This window comes from Brassica napus, chromosome A1 (genome assembly GCF_020379485.1).
Source record: "Brassica napus cultivar Da-Ae chromosome A1, Da-Ae, whole genome shotgun sequence".
NCBI lineage: Eukaryota > Viridiplantae > Streptophyta > Magnoliopsida > Brassicales > Brassicaceae > Brassica > Brassica napus.
This window is the reverse complement of record NC_063434.1, coordinates 26,327,755-26,345,937: the sequence shown is the minus strand read 5'-3', so window position 1 is coordinate 26,345,937 and position 18,183 is coordinate 26,327,755. Positions and strand designations below refer to the sequence as shown.

At 38.2% G+C, this 18,183-nt stretch overlaps 5 protein-coding genes and 1 non-coding gene across 8 annotated transcripts; 2 read left to right on the top strand and 4 right to left on the bottom strand.

Annotated features, from left to right (window-relative positions):
* The first annotated feature begins 2,237 nt into the window (after window positions 1–2,237).
* LOC106379046 (transcription factor TCP4) lies at window positions 2,238–7,361 on the top strand. 3 transcript variants are annotated; one of them, XM_048739321.1, is made up of 3 exons: window positions 2,238–3,295; window positions 6,574–6,930; window positions 7,009–7,361. In XM_048739321.1, the coding sequence occupies exons 1-2, from the start codon at window positions 2,560–2,562 to the stop codon at window positions 6,897–6,899; spliced, it is 1,062 nt and encodes a 353-aa protein (XP_048595278.1). In that variant the 5' UTR covers window positions 2,238–2,559; the 3' UTR covers window positions 6,900–6,930; window positions 7,009–7,361. The 3 variants fall into 3 exon arrangements, with proteins under 3 accessions (XP_048595278.1, XP_048595275.1, XP_048595273.1); XM_048739318.1 differs by having other exon boundaries at window positions 2,238–3,301; window positions 6,580–6,931; window positions 7,038–7,361; XM_048739316.1 differs by having other exon boundaries at window positions 2,240–3,295; window positions 6,574–6,931; window positions 7,038–7,361.
* A 1,349-nt stretch (window positions 7,362–8,710) lies between these two features.
* On the bottom strand, window positions 8,711–10,004 carry LOC106349355. Its single transcript, XM_013789313.3, has 2 exons — window positions 9,861–10,004; window positions 8,711–9,551 (listed from the first exon to the last, which is right to left on the bottom strand). The coding sequence occupies exons 1-2, from the start codon at window positions 10,002–10,004 to the stop codon at window positions 8,871–8,873; spliced, it is 825 nt and encodes a 274-aa protein (XP_013644767.2). The 3' UTR covers window positions 8,711–8,870.
* Window positions 10,005–10,087: 83 nt separating this feature from the next.
* LOC106349346 (protein IQ-DOMAIN 10) lies at window positions 10,088–11,312 on the bottom strand. Its single transcript, XM_013789300.3, has 3 exons — window positions 11,100–11,312; window positions 10,571–11,026; window positions 10,088–10,473 (listed from the first exon to the last, which is right to left on the bottom strand). Exons 1-3 carry the CDS (start codon window positions 11,172–11,174, stop codon window positions 10,210–10,212), a joined length of 795 nt encoding a protein of 264 aa, XP_013644754.1. The 5' UTR covers window positions 11,175–11,312; the 3' UTR covers window positions 10,088–10,209.
* Window positions 11,313–11,822: 510 nt separating this feature from the next.
* Window positions 11,823–11,896, bottom strand: TRNAI-UAU. Its single transcript has one exon. It is a non-coding gene; the product is annotated as a tRNA-Ile (tRNA).
* A 64-nt stretch (window positions 11,897–11,960) lies between these two features.
* LOC106349363 (ras-related protein RABA1g) lies at window positions 11,961–12,925 on the top strand. Its single transcript, XM_013789321.3, has 2 exons — window positions 11,961–12,234; window positions 12,322–12,925. The coding sequence occupies exons 1-2, from the start codon at window positions 12,014–12,016 to the stop codon at window positions 12,755–12,757; spliced, it is 657 nt and encodes a 218-aa protein (XP_013644775.1). The 5' UTR covers window positions 11,961–12,013; the 3' UTR covers window positions 12,758–12,925.
* Window positions 12,926–14,136: 1,211 nt separating this feature from the next.
* LOC106349384 (F-box/kelch-repeat protein At3g04660-like) lies at window positions 14,137–15,487 on the bottom strand. The gene has a single exon (XM_048739313.1). It carries the CDS (start codon window positions 15,412–15,414, stop codon window positions 14,245–14,247), a length of 1,170 nt encoding a protein of 389 aa, XP_048595270.1. The 5' UTR covers window positions 15,415–15,487; the 3' UTR covers window positions 14,137–14,244.
* Window positions 15,488–18,183: the final 2,696 nt, after the last annotated feature.

The following is an 18,183-nucleotide window of genomic DNA, read 5'->3' as shown; positions in this document are numbered from 1 at the left end:
GAGTTTTTATTTCTGCTTTTAAAACATAACTTATTGAAAACTGTTTAGCTTACCGTGAGTTTATGTTTAAAATCTTATAAAATTATGTGAACAATATGTTTTGTTTTTTCTTTTTGCTTAAAAAACAATATGTTTATATTAATTCGAATATGTTTTGTTGGTATTCGAATTAATATCATTTATATTAAAACAGAAACCACAACCTTGATTCATGTGTGATTTTTTTTTTAAATAGACTTATGGACATATTTTTAAAAAGTCATGTTACATTTAATTACTAATCTTATCATTTAAATTTTAGGTCTACCAGAAATTTGTATTGAGCTATCAATAATTGGATTTAAGCAATAGATGATCCATTAGATTTATAGATAGTATAAATTAAATATATATAATTTAATGTTGTAATACTATACTTTCATATGTTAATTATTTAAATATTTATCGATGTTAAATTTTAAATTTAGAAAGATTTTTTTTTAAATAACAAAAATCATATTATCTAACAATGACTAATCCTTACTACCTTAAACCAATGAAAACAAATTTTAAACTATATAGTTTATTTTAAAAATTAAACAAAAACTAAATATTTAATTATAACATAAATCTGTGAAGCGAAAAGTTTAATTTTTAAAAAACTTTCTTAATTTATGAAATGTTACAATATTTTTGAATATGACACTAAAAAAATATTTTATTAATTTATATATATATAGTTACGATTTTAATAATGAAATAATAATCTAAAAATATATATATATAGAAGAAGATACAAATACATGTGAAAGTGTGAAACAATCTATCCATGAAAAAATATACCGTAAATTTATTATATTTTAAAAATTGATAGACACATATATATATTATAACATATACCAATTTAGAATTGAAAACAAAATGTTTATATAAAATTACATGAAAACAAAAATCCGCACGGTTGAGCGGATAGAGATTTAGTAACCAATTAATTTTGGAGATATCTGTTATGTGTTAAACATATTTTAACCACAATGCAACTCCATGTGAATTAGTCGTGTGAGTTTAAGTTTAGTCAATTGGTTGGGTTTGAAGAAGCATTATGGAGTCCCACAAATTATTTTGGAGCTTGTAAAATTCTCTCGAGATTTGAAATATCTCCATTGAAGCTTAGATTGTCTTTTACTCTCCTACTATTGTATCCTCATAATTCAAGATACCTTATATATAGAATTTGTGTTATACTTAATTATACGGTTAAAACAATTACTTCGCCAAGTTTAAGTCGGACAGTAGTGTTGGATTTTGGAACAAAATATGAGGATCTCCTTTTGTATATTTTTAAGTGAAGCACCAGGAGTTTATAGAATCGAAGACTAGATGAAAAGAAGATTTCACAAGTGTTCTAAGCGTATAGGTTAATAAGAAGACGCCGAAGGATCTTTAGTTTAGTTGTTCTACACAATTACTATATTGTATCTGTGTGATTTAGTCCCCGATTTTCCGAATAAATCTGCTTTAGTTAACTATTGAGATTCTTACAACAAAAAGTAGAGAAGTGGAGCATCACCAAACAAAGAGCCTTTTATAAATATTTACACAATATGGGGTCAACCCTTAAAAAGAAACCAAGATGCACGAAAGGCTGAACCGAACCTTGACACAGCCAAACACCATAGGTTTATTATTAGGGTATTTTTGTCCGGTAACTTAAAACTCTACATAATGAAATCCCCGATTAATAGCCTAGAGCAATAGTAGTTAAAACTTAAAACTGTAAAAATGATAAATGGGAGGATGCAAAAACTGAACAGTAAAGTTTTTTATGCCACTTTTATGATTAGTAATTATTAAAGTGATAATACTTTGTATTGTACGTGCACAAGATTATCAATCAAACCCAATTCTGATGAACATGTTTTGCATTTCTTTTAAAATTGCTGTTCTATTGAATGGATATGATATGATTTTTTTTTCTCCTATGTACGTTTATAAAGGTCAAGTAATTTTATAAACTCTTAATAATACTATTATGTTATAATTCCTAGTATTGAAATCCAAAAGCTTAGAGTTAGTATGTTTTATCTTCATCAGATTTTAGGTTGTTGTCAAACCAAGACATGAATAAATTTAGAAAACAACTAAACCTTGATAAATGGAAAAAAATGAGAGAGAGAGACATCTTTAATGAGAGGAAAACACTGTCGTCTTAGCAATTGCGTCATCACCAGCGTCATAAACACACACTTAATTTTAATTTACTTTTTTCTTGATTGGTCAATTACACATCTCGCTTTTGGTCTCCTTCTTGCTTTTCTCTAGGAAGTACATAGAATTTAAACGAGGCAGATAGAGAGAGATTCAGACATGGGCTAGTCTGCATCTTTTGATAAAGAATCATCTTCTTCCTAGGCTTTAGCTATCTCTGCTTTTTTACGGTTACGGTTTTTGAGGTGAGACTCAATGCGTGAGTGAGAGTTACATCCATTTCGAATTATTACTCTGGATTCCCCACCGTCTAACCCTTGCCGCCGCCGCCTCGACGAACAAGACTCCGAGCTTCCCCAATATGCTCAACCAATGGCAGACGAACACGATGAAGCTCACCACTTCCTCCACCCTCAACCCCCGCCGCCTTCTTCAATGAGGCACCGCGCTGCGTCAGACGAGATAGTGGAGGTGCAGGGAGGTCACATTGTACGGTCGACGGGGAGAAAAGACCGGCACAGCAAAGTCTGCACGGCGAAGGGACCACGTGACCGGCGCGTGAGGCTATCGGCTCACACGGCGATTCAGTTCTACGACGTTCAAGACCGCCTTGGCTTCGACCGACCGAGCAAAGCCGTTGACTGGCTTATCAGAAAGGCTCAGACTTCCATCGACGAGCTCGCTCAGCTTCCTCCGTGGAGTCCCGCCGACGCTATTCGCAACGCTAAACCGAGACGAACCGCCGCCAAAACTAAAATCTCTCCGTCCCCGCCGCCGCCGCAACGGGAACAGCTTCAGTTCGGTGGTGCACGGTCCGGTGGATTCGACGGAGAGGCGGAGCTTCCGAGTTTTCTTCCGCCGTCGACGGATTCGGAGTCGTTTTTCCCGGTGGTTGGCTCCTCGACGGAAGCTCCTCCGAGACAAGATCTCCGTTTATCGCTGCACTCGTTCCCGGATGGTGCACCGTCGCTTCTCCACCACCACCACCACCACCACTCAGCTCCCGAGCCTGTTCTGTTCTACGGACAGAGCAATCCGTTTGGGTACGATGGCTGGGAGCAACAGTCGATTCAGAGACTGGTGGCTTGTAACGGCGGCGGAGCAACCGATACAGTGATAGACTTCTATTAGCTCGAGTCTGACGTGGCAGGGAGGACGCTGACGTGTTTAATGAGGAAGAGTAAGGGGAGCTTTAGTTTGGTTCAGAAGGTTTGCAGTTGGGAAGATTAACGGAGAAAGACGATATAAATATAGTTCGTCTTCTTCACTTGTTCTTCATGCTTTGATGTTTCTGTAGATTGACGCCATGAGTCATCTTGACCCGATCGCCATGAGATCGGTGACGAAGGTGAAGCTCGCCATGAGAGCCTAGCCGGAGTCAGCTCAAAGCTATTCCTTTATCATCTTGTAGTCTCTGTTCTAGCTTGTACTCGGTGTTGGAGTGATCAATAAGAAGAGTCAGGGAGTTAGAGATATCTAAACTCTATCATTGGTGCGGTGAAACTGTGATCGAATCTAACGCGGTGGTGTTACGGTGATGATGAAGTTCGGTGAATCGGCGGCAAGAATCAAGGGAAGCGATGGTTTTGTTGCTGGATTCGTCGGAGGCGCTATTGAGTTTCACGAACGATGCGAAGATTACGGAAGTTACGGAAATCGCGGAGTTTCCAGAGATGATGCGAACAAGACGATGCAGAGAGATCCGTTGGTGACGCGAAACGATAAGGCGACGGCAGAGCGATTGGATTCTGTGGAGAAGCAGATCGCAACGATCGGAGAGGATTCAAGCGCAGTCATGGGAATCGTTACGGTTCCAGTGTTTCCGGATGTCGACTTGCGGCAGTGGATTTCGTGGATGGAGCATTACTTTGCTCGGAAGGGACTCACTGACTTCGAGAAGTTACACATGGCTTATGGATTCATTGTGGATGAAGCTGAGAGGTACATTAGTGGTATCGATTCTTTGAGGCCTATTAGAAGCTGGAAACATATGAAAGAAACGTTGTTGTGGCAATTTGGCGCTGATGATGATCCAGAGAAGATCAGAATGAAAGCTAGTTATGATAGAGGCCACAAAGCTTTCTTGGAGTGGGAAGCAGACAAGCGACGACGTTCACGACTGTGTTCAGGTGATTCTGGTGACATAACTTGCACGGATGAATCAACCTCACACAATGCCATTGTTCATGAGACTGGAGTAGTGAGGAACTGTTCTCTGTCAGATTTGATTCAGCCAGCTTTAGATTCCGAGACGGTTCATGAAAGTGATATGGTGATACATACTGTCCCTGCTGCAGAAGTTTCTGTACAATCTGAAACAATACTCGAGAAAGATGTTTTTGCTGAGACTGGTCATGAGGACGAACTAAGTACAGAGAAAGAAGCAGAGCAGGTGTCAAAGTCACTATGTATTACAGCTCAGGAGGAGAGATTAGTTGCAGAGATGTCTCTAAAGGGGCCAGATTTGGTGAAGACGATGGCATTAACGACTTTGGATAGTGTGTCTGCGAGTTCTAGTGTTAAGCATGTTTCAAGTTCAGAAGCTGCTCAAGAGGCAGAAGTAGAGCTTAAGCCTGCGTCACTTCCGGGTATGGAGCAACAAGCTGATGTTAAACGTGAGATATCAGACAGTGGTTGTGTGGAGCAATCTGATTTGTTTCTTGAGAAAGCTCCAAGTTCTTCTCTGGTTGATAGGAAGCTGAAGGAGGCCTTGCATTCAAGGAAGGAATCTGCAGGAACTGTCAAGGGCCTTCAGAAGTTGAGTGAGTTGTTGCAGGCTCAACTGTGTCATGTCCAAATGAAAAGTTTGGATGTAATTACCTTGTTGACTTCAGAACAACAAACTTTGGAGCCAAAGAGGAGGAGTTCCAAGTCATGGCACTTCAAATATAAAGCTGAGAACGTGGGGTTGTGTAAACAATACAATCATGTCCTATATTATGCGTGTTGGATTCTGCATATGAGAGACTGGTTGCGGCAGCGCAAGGATGGACAGTGTTTGAAGTTTTGGCACTCTCGGTTTCCATGCGTTCCTGTCCTGGCTGAAATATGGAGATCATTGTGCAAAATAATAACTCAGGGTGAGAACAAGGCAGTTGCAGGAATGTCTCAGTGTGAGAACTTAGCTATTACTCTTATCTCGGTTATCCACACATTTGAGAGGTTCAGAGTGGAGAATGGCAGTGTTTGGATTAGTAGCATGATTCTTTCATGCCACGTACTATACCATGCATGTCTGATGAGCAAGAGGACAGGGCAGATGTTTTTGTTCCAGATGCCGCAGATTTTACAAGTGTTGCAACATTTTTTGGTTGGTGAGGGAGAGTTCCACGTGAAGCATAAATGGAGGTTTAAGTCAGTGGCAGATACAAGACCAGAATGGCAGAGATTCCTTATCATTTTCTTCTGTTCAAGCTTGAGGGCAAGCTTGGTTTCAAGGGCGGGTGTATATGAGAGAATACTGACTTGGTTCAGGAGGCTAAATGTACTGATTTGGTGGTTTTCAACAGTAAATGGGACTGATGTTCTTGATATAAAGGTTGGTAAGCATGAAGAAATGACAGAACCAAGCGCACAGTTGGAGATACAAGTGGTGAATCATCAATTGTGTAAAGAGAGAAGAGCTGTGTTATTGATGCTTTTCAAGAGATGCATGCTGCACACTCGGATACAAGAAAGGCAGAAATGGAAGAAGAAGAGTTACAAAACGGGGATGTTCAAATACAAAGCTAGATTGAAGCAAGTGCTAGGTCTGCCATTACATGTTGTGCTTTGCCATTGGAGAAGCTCTTCTTTTGTTTGGCATCGCTGGAGAAGTAAGGGTGATTCACTTGTTCTTCTGAGAAGGTTGGCAATCTAGAGGGGCAGAGACGAATAAGAAGTGAAAATGGATTGTTCAAGGCATATATACTTGCAATGCTTTCGTCTCAGTGGAGGCTGCACGTCAGTTTATAAATTGGTGGTTTCTTTTCATACAAGCTTGTGGGCAAGCTTGATTTCGTGGGGAATGTATTGATAGACTTCTATTAGCTCGAGTCTGACGTGGCAGGGAGGACGCTGACGTGTTTAATGAGGAAGAGTAAGGGGAGCCTTAGTTTGGTTCAGAAGGTTTGCAGTTGGGAAGATTAACGGAGAAAGACGATATAAATATAGTTCGTCTTCTTCACTTGTTCTTCATGCTTTGATGTTTCTGTAGATTGACGCCATGAGTCATCTTGACCCGATCGCCATGAGATCGGTGACGAAGGTGAAGCTCGCCATGAGAGCCTAGCCGGAGTCAGCTCAAAGCTATTCCTTTATCATCTTGTAGTCTCTGTTCTAGCTTGTACTCGGTGTTGGAGTGATCAATAAGAAGAGTCAGGGAGTTAGAGATATCTAAACTCTATCATACAGGAAACGGAGGAGGAGGGTTTCTCTTCGCTCCTTCTCCGACGACGTCGTATCAGCCAGTACTTGGCCAAAGTCAGCTTTGTCCTCAGAGGGGTCCCCTTCAGTCCAGTTACACGCCCATGATCCGTGCTTGGTTTGATCCTCATCACCATCAGTCCATCTCCACCGAGGATCTCAGCCATCATATTCCTCCTCCGGTGTTTGCCTCAGGTGAATTCTCTTCCGGTTTTCGCGTACCAGCACGGTTTCAGGGTCAAGAGGAGGAGCAGCAGGACGGTCTAACCAACAAACCGTCCTCTGCTTCCTCTGTTTCTCGCCATTGATAACAATCGAAATAATGTCCTCCAGTTCCAGGTTATTCAACTTCTGTCCTTTTTACATCAGTAAAGTATTTCTTGTTCGTTTAAACTAAGAAAATAAACCGTTTTGCAGGGCTTGTCAAGCTTCCATTCACATTGAAAACTTGGCTTAGATTGTTCTGAACAGGAAAGGTGTTCTCTCGGTTTGTATACAATGGCTGAAAGAAAAAGGCAAAGAAGGGATGAGAGAGTAGAGGAAGAACAAACAAATGTAGCTCACAATTTCAGCTTCATCTTCTTCCAATATCTTCACCTTGCCAATTGTAATTTTGAGATTTTTTCACCAGTTAGACAACTCTCTGTAGCTCAATTATGGTTCGATCCCAAGGTTTCTTATTCTTGTGTTTTGTCTGAAAACCTTTTTGTTGTGTGTTGTATCAATCATCACCCTTTTGATACTGCAATAATAGCCAGATACTTGAGAAATTGCAGTTCCTTGTTCTTGTTGTGTGGTGCAACTCCATTGATGCTCTAATAATCTTTCTATATATTTTGATGTGGATTTTTGCTGCTCTCCTCAGCTAAGAAATTGTTCAAAAAAAAACTCAAACTAGATAAAGTTAAATGATCTGTTCAAGCTATAAATCCTTGTTGTAAAACAACCTGAGCCTGTGTTGATTCTTCTCATATCTCACTGAAATCCTTTGGCCCCAATGATAAAATGTTCGTCATTTTCGATGAACAGTAAGTTTTAAATGGTTGCTTCTTCTGGAACATTTAAGGGGATTTAGCCAGTTCCCTTAAATTACAAGTGAAACTTTCCTCACGAGTAAAAAAAATGGGTTTGTAATCTGTCTGATGGCACTAAATGTTTCCTCACCTACTTTAGTGATAGGACAAGAGATCCACCAAACTTGAATGTGATGTTGTCTTTGATGAGTAAAGGAATGGAGACATGAGACAAGGTACTAAAGAGTCACCCATGTTTGTCTAAATGTAGGAAGCTGATCAAAATTCTCAAATCTTCTCTGTCATTCATCTTTATACAAATAATTTTGGATCTAAAAAGTTAAGTCAAAATGCATGGTTTCAGATGTTTTTAGGGAAATTGCATCCAGTAACCACAAAAAAAAACAAAATTCACTACCTAACTAAAAACACCCCCTCTCTCCTACTTTCTCTTCCTATCTCTCTCTACTCTCTCCCAAAATCTAATTTCCCTTTTTTTTTTGCTATTTAGCAAATAAGCCCATGTTTTTATTTTACTTTCATTTAGCGCCGGAGAATTATTATTTTGCCTTTTAAAAGAAAAGCAAACACCTTTTCATGTGATGTAATAAGCACATCAGCAACCACACAAAATGAGAAGGTGAAGTACGTTCTACCAAATGATAGAAAGGCTGAATCTTTACCTTTCGATTACTGAAGCTCATATCCAGAGTCTACCGTTTGTCAACTGGTAAAAAATCTTTAATAAGTTATGTTCTATAAGACATATGTAGAGTACAGTATCTGTCATGACCAAGTAACATATTTATCACTAAACCTGAGAATATCTAATGGGCTTGAGAGTTGAGAGTGATGTTGAAGATGGAACCAAGATTGTAAAAGAGCTGCCGCTTTATAGAATGGTCCCCTCTCTCTAGTAAGATCTCAATGTCTTCCTTTTTATCAAAAGATCTAGTGAAAAAAGTCATAGCTTTTTAACCCCTCTTCACTTGTCTACTTCCATATAAATATAGTTGCAAATAAAATATAGATGCAAATTTAAGAATTTGAAACAAGTGAAGATTCACAAGTTGAATAAACTCAAACCCCAAAACATGTGAAGAATGTAAGCAAACAATCGCATCAATCTGATTAATATGAAGTAAACAACAAATCGTGTAATGTAAACAACATATATGAACAATAGTACATTGGAATGTTTCTGTAAACCAAATAACACCGGTTCAATTGGGGGCAATAAATCAAAGAATGAAAAAAAGAGAAAACTCAATCAATAAAACCGGTTCTTCTGAAAACAGCATTCCTTACCTGCCGGAGATCTCTCCCTTTAAGTGTTCTTCCTGCTCCTTCAAGCACCGAGCAAGACAGCAACGAAGACTGAGCCAAAGACCGAGCTACCATCTCGTGAGGCGGAAGCATCTCCCCTTCTTCATCATCATCAACATCCACCACATCAGTCAACTTAAACTCCTTCTTATGACGATTCATCATCGCCGACGGAACTCGAACCGGAGCTGACTGAGGAAACTTCCCTCCAGAAGATGTAAACGGAAGCCGTTCTTGAGGCGGTTTAGGAGCGGCGGGGATGGTTCGAGCACCACCGCCTGAAGAAGAGGAGGAAGAAGCTGTGGAGGAGACTGAAGTGGAGAGAACAGAGGCGGGTTTGTGGTGAAACACGTGGTTAAGGTAACTGTTTCCACCTGAAGGCTCGGGGAGAGCCGCGAGGATACCTGAAGCTTCCACGTTTTTTAAACTGCTTTTGCTTCTTTGAAGGTGACGAGCAGGTGGGTGTTGTTGCTGCGTGGGAGAAGGACGAGGCGCGTGAGTTATGTCGATTGCGAAGATGTCGTCTTCGTGGAGCTCACCGTCTGCGGAAGCTAAGGATGGAGAAGACGAAGAGGGAATATCGATCCGTGTGTTTTTGTTCATTTTATTTTTTGTTAAGATCTGCGAATCAGAGAAATCAAAGTAAAACAAAAAGTCAGTAAGTTTAGGTTTTATTACAGAACCTAACTAAAGTGGAATTAGATTGGTCGGAAAGTTGAAAATTTTCGATTTTTTTTTTATTTTGTAAACTAGATTTTCGAATTTGATTTGCTGAAAATAACATAATCATAACGTAGAAGATCAATTTTTTCAGAAACCTCGAATCATAAGAAGTTTCAGCAAAGACGAAGATCGATCCTATTGAAAGAAGATGAACTTGTTATTCAAGAAGGAGATCGATGATAATCGAAAGGAGGAAAAAAAAATTACCTCAACTATGGGAAGATGAAGAAATATAATAGTAGTAGAATAGATGCACGACCAGCTAGCGATCTGAATGTTCAGCGATGGAGAGAACAGAGAGAGACGAAAAAGACGAAGACCTGAATGATATATTTCTACAATTTTTGACATCCATATAGTAAATATTAATGTATACTAAAGCCTAGTATACAAAAGCCCAATAGCTAAAGCCCAACAAGATTCTTTTTATCAGATTCTTGTAAAAGAGTGTTTTATAATAACGACCAATTTATATAAAACAAACAATTGAGAAATCAAACAGGACAATGCTTAAATGTAAACATAAACAGTTTAAAAAAAAAATTCATAATCAAATTCATCCAGAACCGGGCTTTCTGGATTTTGCAGCTTCTTTGATGTTTGGCAAACTCGGTTTAGTGGATGTTTTCTTTGTGCTCACATTCGGTGGTGATAATTTCTCCGGTTTTGTAGCCGGTTTGATCGGTTTAGTGACTTGGCATTGGGCCCTAATCTCCCAAGGTCGAGCTGCTATCCACCGTTCTTTCCAACTCCATCCCCAGTTTTCTTTGTCTAGGTTAAACGAGGCTTGACCTAGATACTGTGTAGCATTAGCTCTCCACTGCAAAAAAAAAATATATATAACAGAAAAGTTACTTGAGCTGTAAGGTATCTAAAACACAAACCAATTAAAAATGTTAATCTCAACTTTCATTGACCTGGTGAGAAAAAGCATAAGCCATTGCACGTTCACGCTTCACTGTAGCTTCTTCTCTCTGTTGTATCCTCGCAAGAATCTCCTCCATTGTTTCAGACCCTCCACACCATTCAACTTCTATCTCATGAAGCTTGATCTCTAGCTTCAACCGATTCTCCAATCTTTTGTTCTGGAGTCTACCTTGTGTCACCATATACATACGCCGTGCTCTGATCTGACTCTGTATATCACACCAAGAATGCATCACATTGAGTGCAATTGAAGTTTGGTTCCTCACCGTATGGCCTTGGATCAGTGCGTTAAATCTCCTTGCGCTCTTCAAGCTGCATAGTCTTTTTCTCGCCTTGTATGCTCTAAAAGCCTTTTGAATGCGAGTAGCAGCGATCTCTACGGTAAGAGTAGTGGAAGCTGAGCTTGATTCGACCGGTTTGACATGGTTTAATGTTTCAGAATGTACCTGATAAGAACATATATATTGAAATAACTAGTATGCAAGAATGAAAAGGGACTAAAACAGAGATTTTACTAACGTTGCTTTGGTTTGATTTTGTATGTTTTTCTGCTTTGAAACATACGAGAGACCGGAGCAACCATCCAGATCCCATAACAAAAAGAAGATTGTTAGTAAAAATCTGAGAGATTTAGAAGAATAAAAGATTTTATTCGAGAAGATATTGAAGGTTGAAGATTTAATCACATTATGTGATAGTGAGATGGAGTGTTAATGTATGTTGTTTCTTGTAAGGCACACGAATGTTAATGTTGAGTGGGTTTTAAGTAAATGGGGATAGAGAGAGTTGAAGCTTCGTTCTCTTTATGGTGAATAAACCCATCTTGTTGATTGACATTTCAACCAATGGTGAAAGTGGTTGTTTGATCTTTTCTTCAATTACAAGGTGGGGTTGCTTCTGATAAATTAATTAGTTTTTGGCAAGTATTGGGAAAACTAATCAAAATGAAGGAGGACATTGGGAGGAAGATGACAAAAGAAAAGATTGGGAGGAAAATGATAATTTGAGATTCAAGAGGTTTCCCAGTAAGTATTGATGAGTTTGATGAAGTTTATAAATAGGATACAAATAAAAAATACAAGGGTATATTCTTAAAAAAAAAAAAAAAAAATTTAAGCTGCTTCAAGAGGGTTCCCTGTAAGTATTGATTAGTTTGGGATGAGATTGTTGAAGTTTCTAAATAGAAGGGTATATTCCATTAAAATACAAATTAGAAGGGCCATAAAAATAAAATAATTTAGCTGCTCCCGGCGGGGCGCGACCCCGCAACCTTCGGCTCATAAGACCAACGCTCTAACCAACTGAGCTACGGGAGCTGCTTGTAACTAATATTAAATGTGTTTTATATAACAATGAACTTTTCTTATATCATCTTGTGCGTTTCTTCTTCCCCTTTCTTAGCGATTACCCAAGAATCTTCCTTAATCCTCATAATGGCGACGTATACAGCTGACGACGATTACGATTTCCTCTACAAGGTGGTACTAATCGGAGACTCCGGCGTCGGCAAATCCAACCTCCTCTCTCGATTCACCCGCAACGAGTTCAGCCTCGAGTCCAAATCCACCATCGGCGTCGAGTTCGCCACCAGAACCATTCACGTCGACGACAAAATCGTCAAAGCTCAGATTTGGGACACCGCCGGTCAAGAAAGGTTTAAACTTTCCAGTAAAAGTTTCATCCTTTAACCAATCTCAAGAACTCTAAAAAGATTTGATTTTTATTTTGTTTTTTTGGGAAGATACCGAGCGATCACTAGTGCATACTATCGAGGAGCTGTAGGAGCATTACTTGTGTACGATGTTACGAGGCATGTGACGTTTGAGAACGTTGAGAGGTGGCTCAAGGAGCTTAGAGACCACACTGACGCCAACATTGTTATTATGCTCGTTGGGAACAAGGCTGATCTGCGTCATCTCAGAGCTGTTTCTACCGAGGATGCTACGGTCTTTGCGGAGAGGGAGAAGACTTTCTTTATGGAGACGTCTGCGCTTGAAGCTTTGAACGTGGAGGATGCTTTCACTCAGCTGCTTTCTCAGATATACCGTGTGGCTAGCAAGAAGGCTTTGGATGTTGGTGATGATGATCGGTCTGGTGTCCCTAAAGGACAGAGTGTTAATGTCGGGTCTAAGGGGGATGTGTCTGAGGTTAAGAAGATTGGTTGCTGCTCGAGTTGATCTCAGATTGTTTAGAGGAACTATGTTAGTTTGAGTGTCTATGGAACTGATGATTATCACTTGTGTAGTTACTTTTGGTGTAAGTTTCTCAGATCTTTATAATGTTCTATCTATGTTTACATGATCATATTAGATAATCTATGAACATAAAAGTGTGCTTTAGATGAATGCAAAACTATACTTCAGAGTAGCAAACCAAATGTACAAGGAACAAAGAAGCCTGTACAGTTTTCTTAGTCACTGAGCCACTATTTTTACAGGTTTACTCTGTTTCTCTTATGAAACCATTATATAAAAGCATGTCCAAACCACCATGTGAGTTAAACTTGAAGTTTATATAATGAGAGATGCGTGTGTGTGTGTGTGTGTGTGTGTGTGTGGAATGTTTATATAAGCTTTGAGGATGCAGTTTCTAAGATTTTTATTGGCTTTAACTGGTATATCAAACAAGAATCTGTTTCTAGATTGGTTCATGGAGCTTCTTCCGGGTTGATTCTGGTTTGACAAAGAGGTTCTTGTTTTCGGAAACTGTGTAACAACTTATTCTGACAAGCCAGTCTTGAGAGTTGCAATATGGCCGCTCAAAGCAAGAAGCTCCTGATGTGTAATAAGAAAAGCCAGTGTGTATTCGGCAAAAATCTATAAGTTGAAGCTTAATCATGGAGATATTTGGTAAGGAGTAACTGTGGACTCACTTCGTATGTCATGTCCTCTATGTCCAAGCGCATGTCTTGATGATGATCAACATAATTAACAGATATAAGCCAATCTTGAAGAACAACCATTCTTGAACAAGCTGACATTAGAAGATGGAAAATGTAGGTGATATTACATCTGCGTGAATTGCTTTAACGAGAGGCAGTCCATTGTCTCGCGGATGTATCCTAAACCCAGTTGATCGAACCGGTCCCACATGCCATGCATATTCAGGGGAACAATGTATGAGGGTATACTGTCGAACAAGGAGGGGCAGGCTAATGGCTAAAATAGTTGTGCATAGTGTATACAAATGGTGTGTGGTCTCTGCTTCTAGATGTTCAATGGTATCTCGGAAAGCAGACAATAGCAGAGTCTATGGAGCCAGTAACACCGTTACCTAAGAGATCATTCAAAAAGAAGAATACGATTTAAAAGAAATTTCAGAAAGACAATGCTGAGAATAAGGAGTATACCATGCATATAAGGTGCACAGGATGGTTGGGGCCAAAGCGAAGAGGACCCAATATTGTATGTGAAATTGTGAATCATATCTTTTTTTTTTTTTTTTTGTGAATCATATCAGTAGTAAGAATGTAAGATTGATATATCCACATTACATAGCTATATATTTTTAAGTCACAATATAAACCAAAAAAAAAAAATATATAGAAAACCAAAACTTGAAACAACTCATACTTGCATATACAATCCACAATCACACAACGTCATTGATGAAAAGACTGAATAAACTGTTTTATCAGATGTCACAATAACAGTAATAAGGAACATTAACATACCCTTGACAGAACCATATAACTCTCTACATGATCGACAAAGACTTGGATAAACACAGGGTAATCTACAAGTTCATCAATCTCAATTTTTCTGAATTTTCCCCCCTCCGGATTGTAACAAACAAAAAAAAACGGGTTAGGGGATGGGGATGGGGTTGTCCTCGGTGCGAATATCATCTCCCCAGTTCCAAGTATACCCTTGAACACGAACTCATAAGACATTCCAAATCTTTCTGGAAGAGAAGGCACCACGACAACAGTTTTTGACCATACTTCTTTGTTGACATCTTCCAGAACCCATAGGTCAACTGGATCAATACATCCTAGTAGAGTCGTCGCTACGGTTATCTTTCCAGTGTGATTCACCATCTCACCAAACCGTTGAAGCTTCTGATCCTCGGGTAGCTTAGTAACATTAAAGTCTTCAGAACTCAGATCAAACCTCATTAGAGATTTTTTTCCTTTGTAAGAAGCTAAATAATATATAACTCCATCCCTGCATATCTCTTGATATCCAGGATAATGATGATATGGATACTTACACTCGACCCTCCTCCATTTTTCTTTGGCTCCTACAGTGATCACTTGATGCACCTCCGACATAGCAACACAAGGTGTGTGTTTAGTTACCACCGTCATGCACAACACTTTGTACACATCATTAACTGGATCATATCCAAAAACACATAATATGCATTGATGCGTCGTTTCGACTCTAGGTAAAAATACGAACTGACCCGTGCCAGGGTTCCCGACCACCATATTGCTACAGTGCCGACCAAAGATCAAGCCGCGAACAGGTGGAGTAAAGTCATACGTCGCTAGACACGGTCCATACGGATCCACACTACAACTAACCTTGTCATGATTAGAAGACGGATACTCTTGAGAGATGGAGTGAAAGCGGTGCATCCACACGTACGGGTGGCCACCGTGCACTGAGACAAGATGACGCGGCTGAGTCGAAGATCGAGTCTTGTACAACTCGGTGAACTCTTTGCCGAGGATTATCGATGACAAGTGTTTAGAAGCGAAATGGAGCCTGGCTATGGATCCCGGCGGCAGTTTCATGAGAATCTCTACGTTCATGTCATTTTGAAGCGTCATAAACGGATCGTTTACATTCATTTCGTCTTGTTTCTTAGACCTCTTGACCATTTCCATGACTGTTTTCAACTCTGCCTCTCACAGTTTGATTCTTTTGGCTCTTAACCCTAATATCTTTCTTTAACCTAGATATATCTTTTTATATACTTGTAGATGTCTGGGCCGAGATCCAAACATTTCTCTAAGGATCGAAGCCGACTATTAATTCGAATCTGTTTTTCTAAACGAAACAAACAAAATTTAAAAAATGTATGGGCCGAGACCCATATAATCCTTTAAAGATTGAAACCAACTAGTAATAAAACTTGTTTTTTTTCTCTAAATGAGACAAACAAAGTTTAAAAAATGTATGGACGAGGCCCATATAATCCTTTAAAGATCGAAACCGACTAGTAATTAAAACTTGTTTTTTTTTAAATGATGCAAACAAAGTTTAATTTTACATGGCTAGTCAAATGATAATTTAGTTTCTAACAGAAATGAAATGTACAACCCACGACTGTATATCTCATCTCAAACTCTTTTTTCTACCACTAGACTACCACCGGTTGCTAATGTATATATAGCTTTGAATGCTGACAATACCAATTCCTTGATGTGTTAATACTTTATAGATTTGTATCACATTTTGGAAAAATGCAGCAGGAAACGCCTCTTGCTTATTAGGGCATCTCCAACCCTACTCCATTTTCTACTCTAAACACTATTTTGGAGTAAAATCTTCTCCAACCCCACTCTATTTTCAACTCCAAAATGGAGTAATGGCTAGGGTTACTCCATTTATGGAGTAATCCTACCCATTACTCCATTTTGGTGTTGAAATTTTTTTATTTGCGAAATAGTCCTTTAAATCTTTAATTATTTTTATTTCTTACTTAAATAATATTTTAAAATGATACAATAACATAAATTAATAAGACATTCCATTATTTAATAATTTTACATAAAATATATATACTATAACTAAAAATAATAATAACATAAAATAAAGATAGCATAAAGGATCTACAATTGTGTTTTGCTATTGTGAAAAGACATGTTCGGTTTTGGAAAAAATGTGTTACATGACGTGACTACATGTATAATTTTACATAACATGATAATTGAGGATGAGTGTGAATACGATGCACGAACTGAACTTGGAAGAAAAGCTCCACCTCCAGATACCGAAATTGTAGAAGATGAAAATGTCCGATTTCAAAAAAAAAAATTGTTCGATTTAGGAATATCAAAAAAACATAAGCTTATGTTTCATTACGAAATGCATTACGAAATGCATTAGTTGATCATTGTGAGAAAAATATTCTAATGTCATTATTAAATCAACTTATATATAGTCTTTTATTTTATTTTATGATTTCTTGTACTTTTAATAATAAATGTTTAATTTAAATAAGTTATATTTTAAAGAATTTCTGTAAACATAAAATAGTTGGGGTTAATTAGTAAATTTTTATAAGTATAAGGTATTATTACAATTGTATAAAATATATTATTTTTGGAGTAGAAAATGGAGTAGTACATTGGGGTAAAACCTTATTCCATTTTGGTGTTGCACCATTTTGAAGTAAAATATAGAGTAATACATTGGAGATGCTATTATGTGAATGGAAATCCTTAAGCCATCTTTAGTGCCAGTATTTAATAGAGTTTTAAATACCTGAAAATGTAAAAGTAGAGAGTTAGGAGATTTGCAAATAAAACCCTCACTTTCCACGACCATTCCAATTCCTCCCTTTGTATTCAAGTATTTCTTTGCGATATGGTGTTTATATTTGTGAATTTGCAAGGTGAACCTCTCTTTATAAAAAAAAACGCTAACAGAAAAGACGTTTTTTGTGAAAAGAAAATCTTTAGGACAAAATTTAAAGATGGTTGCTAAAATAGCCTTAAAGAAGGTGAGTCACAAGTGGAAACTGAAGTCACTTTAATCAAGAACTATCTTGTATATACTACTATATATTTCAAGTTTCATCACAAGGCTCTTGCGTATTGAGTTTAATAGCTCGAGCAAAAAAAGATGTTAGAACAATTGAATGGGAACAAAGATATCATTCCAACCAAAATGATTGTACATTGTTAGTTGTTATCGGACTGACTCGTCAAAGATATCATTTCACTGTAATTACAAAACTCTTCTACAAGTCGGACATCATCATGTAACATTCTGTCTCATTTTTCAAATAGTCAATTGACTCATTCTTTAAGATGTTGTTTTTGTGCAAATGTAAAGCAAATAAGAAAATCAAATGTAAAACAGCCAGGTCCAACACATGATCAAAATGAAAGGCAACACCAAGGGTTAACTTACATTTGACAGAATATAAGACTATCTACATGATCAAAATAGACTTCGCGTGAAGCATAGGGGTCTCCAAGTTCTTCAACCACAACTTTCTTGGCGATGTTTTCCTTGAGATTTTAACTGATGAAATAGAATGGGTTAATGGGAAGGGTCCTAGGTGCAAATATAAGCTCGCCAGTACAAAGTGTACCCCTGCATCTGTATCCATGATGAATGTCAATTAAATCTATCCAAGAAGGAACATCAATTGAAACTTTTAACCATTCTTGTTTATTGGAATCTTCTAGAATCCATAAGTGAACTTCACCGTTAATGGCATTAAAGTTTTCAGATATCAATAGTAACTAACTGAGAAGTTATCGAAAATAGTCTGACGATTGAGCTCTGACTCAATAGTAGTCGTGAACTTATACAGAATGAGAGCAATGACACCTACTGAAACCACACAAAGAAATCACCTTTGGTGTGTTCTGTCTCTATTAGCGAGCTCTGTTGTGGCCGGCCTGCATGGCTTCATCAGA

Bases quoted from the DNA above. Each gene is read 5' to 3' on its own strand.
- LOC106349355 (XM_013789313.3), bottom strand. From the start codon at position 10,004: ATGTCAAAAATTGTAGAAATATATCATTCAGGTCTTCGTCTTTTTCGT. The intron at 9,552-9,860 runs GTAATTTTTTTT...TCTGATTCGCAG, and splicing joins TTCATCTTCCCATAGTTGAG to ATCTTAACAAAAAATAAAAT.
- LOC106349384 (XM_048739313.1), bottom strand. From the start codon at position 15,414: ATGGAAATGGTCAAGAGGTCTAAGAAACAAGACGAAATGAATGTAAAC.
- LOC106349346 (XM_013789300.3), bottom strand. From the start codon at position 11,174: ATGGGATCTGGATGGTTGCTCCGGTCTCTCGTATGTTTCAAAGCAGAA. The intron at 11,027-11,099 runs GTTAGTAAAATC...TGTTCTTATCAG, and splicing joins CAAAATCAAACCAAAGCAAC to GTACATTCTGAAACATTAAA. The intron at 10,474-10,570 runs GTCAATGAAAGT...TTTTTTTTGCAG, and splicing joins CTTATGCTTTTTCTCACCAG to TGGAGAGCTAATGCTACACA.
- LOC106349363 (XM_013789321.3), top strand. From the start codon at position 12,014: ATGGCGACGTATACAGCTGACGACGATTACGATTTCCTCTACAAGGTG. The intron at 12,235-12,321 runs GTTTAAACTTTC...TTTTTTGGGAAG, and splicing joins GACACCGCCGGTCAAGAAAG to ATACCGAGCGATCACTAGTG.
- LOC106379046 (XM_048739321.1), top strand. From the start codon at position 2,560: ATGGCAGACGAACACGATGAAGCTCACCACTTCCTCCACCCTCAACCC. The intron at 3,296-6,573 runs ATACAGTGATAG...CTAAACTCTATC, and splicing joins TAACGGCGGCGGAGCAACCG to ATACAGGAAACGGAGGAGGA.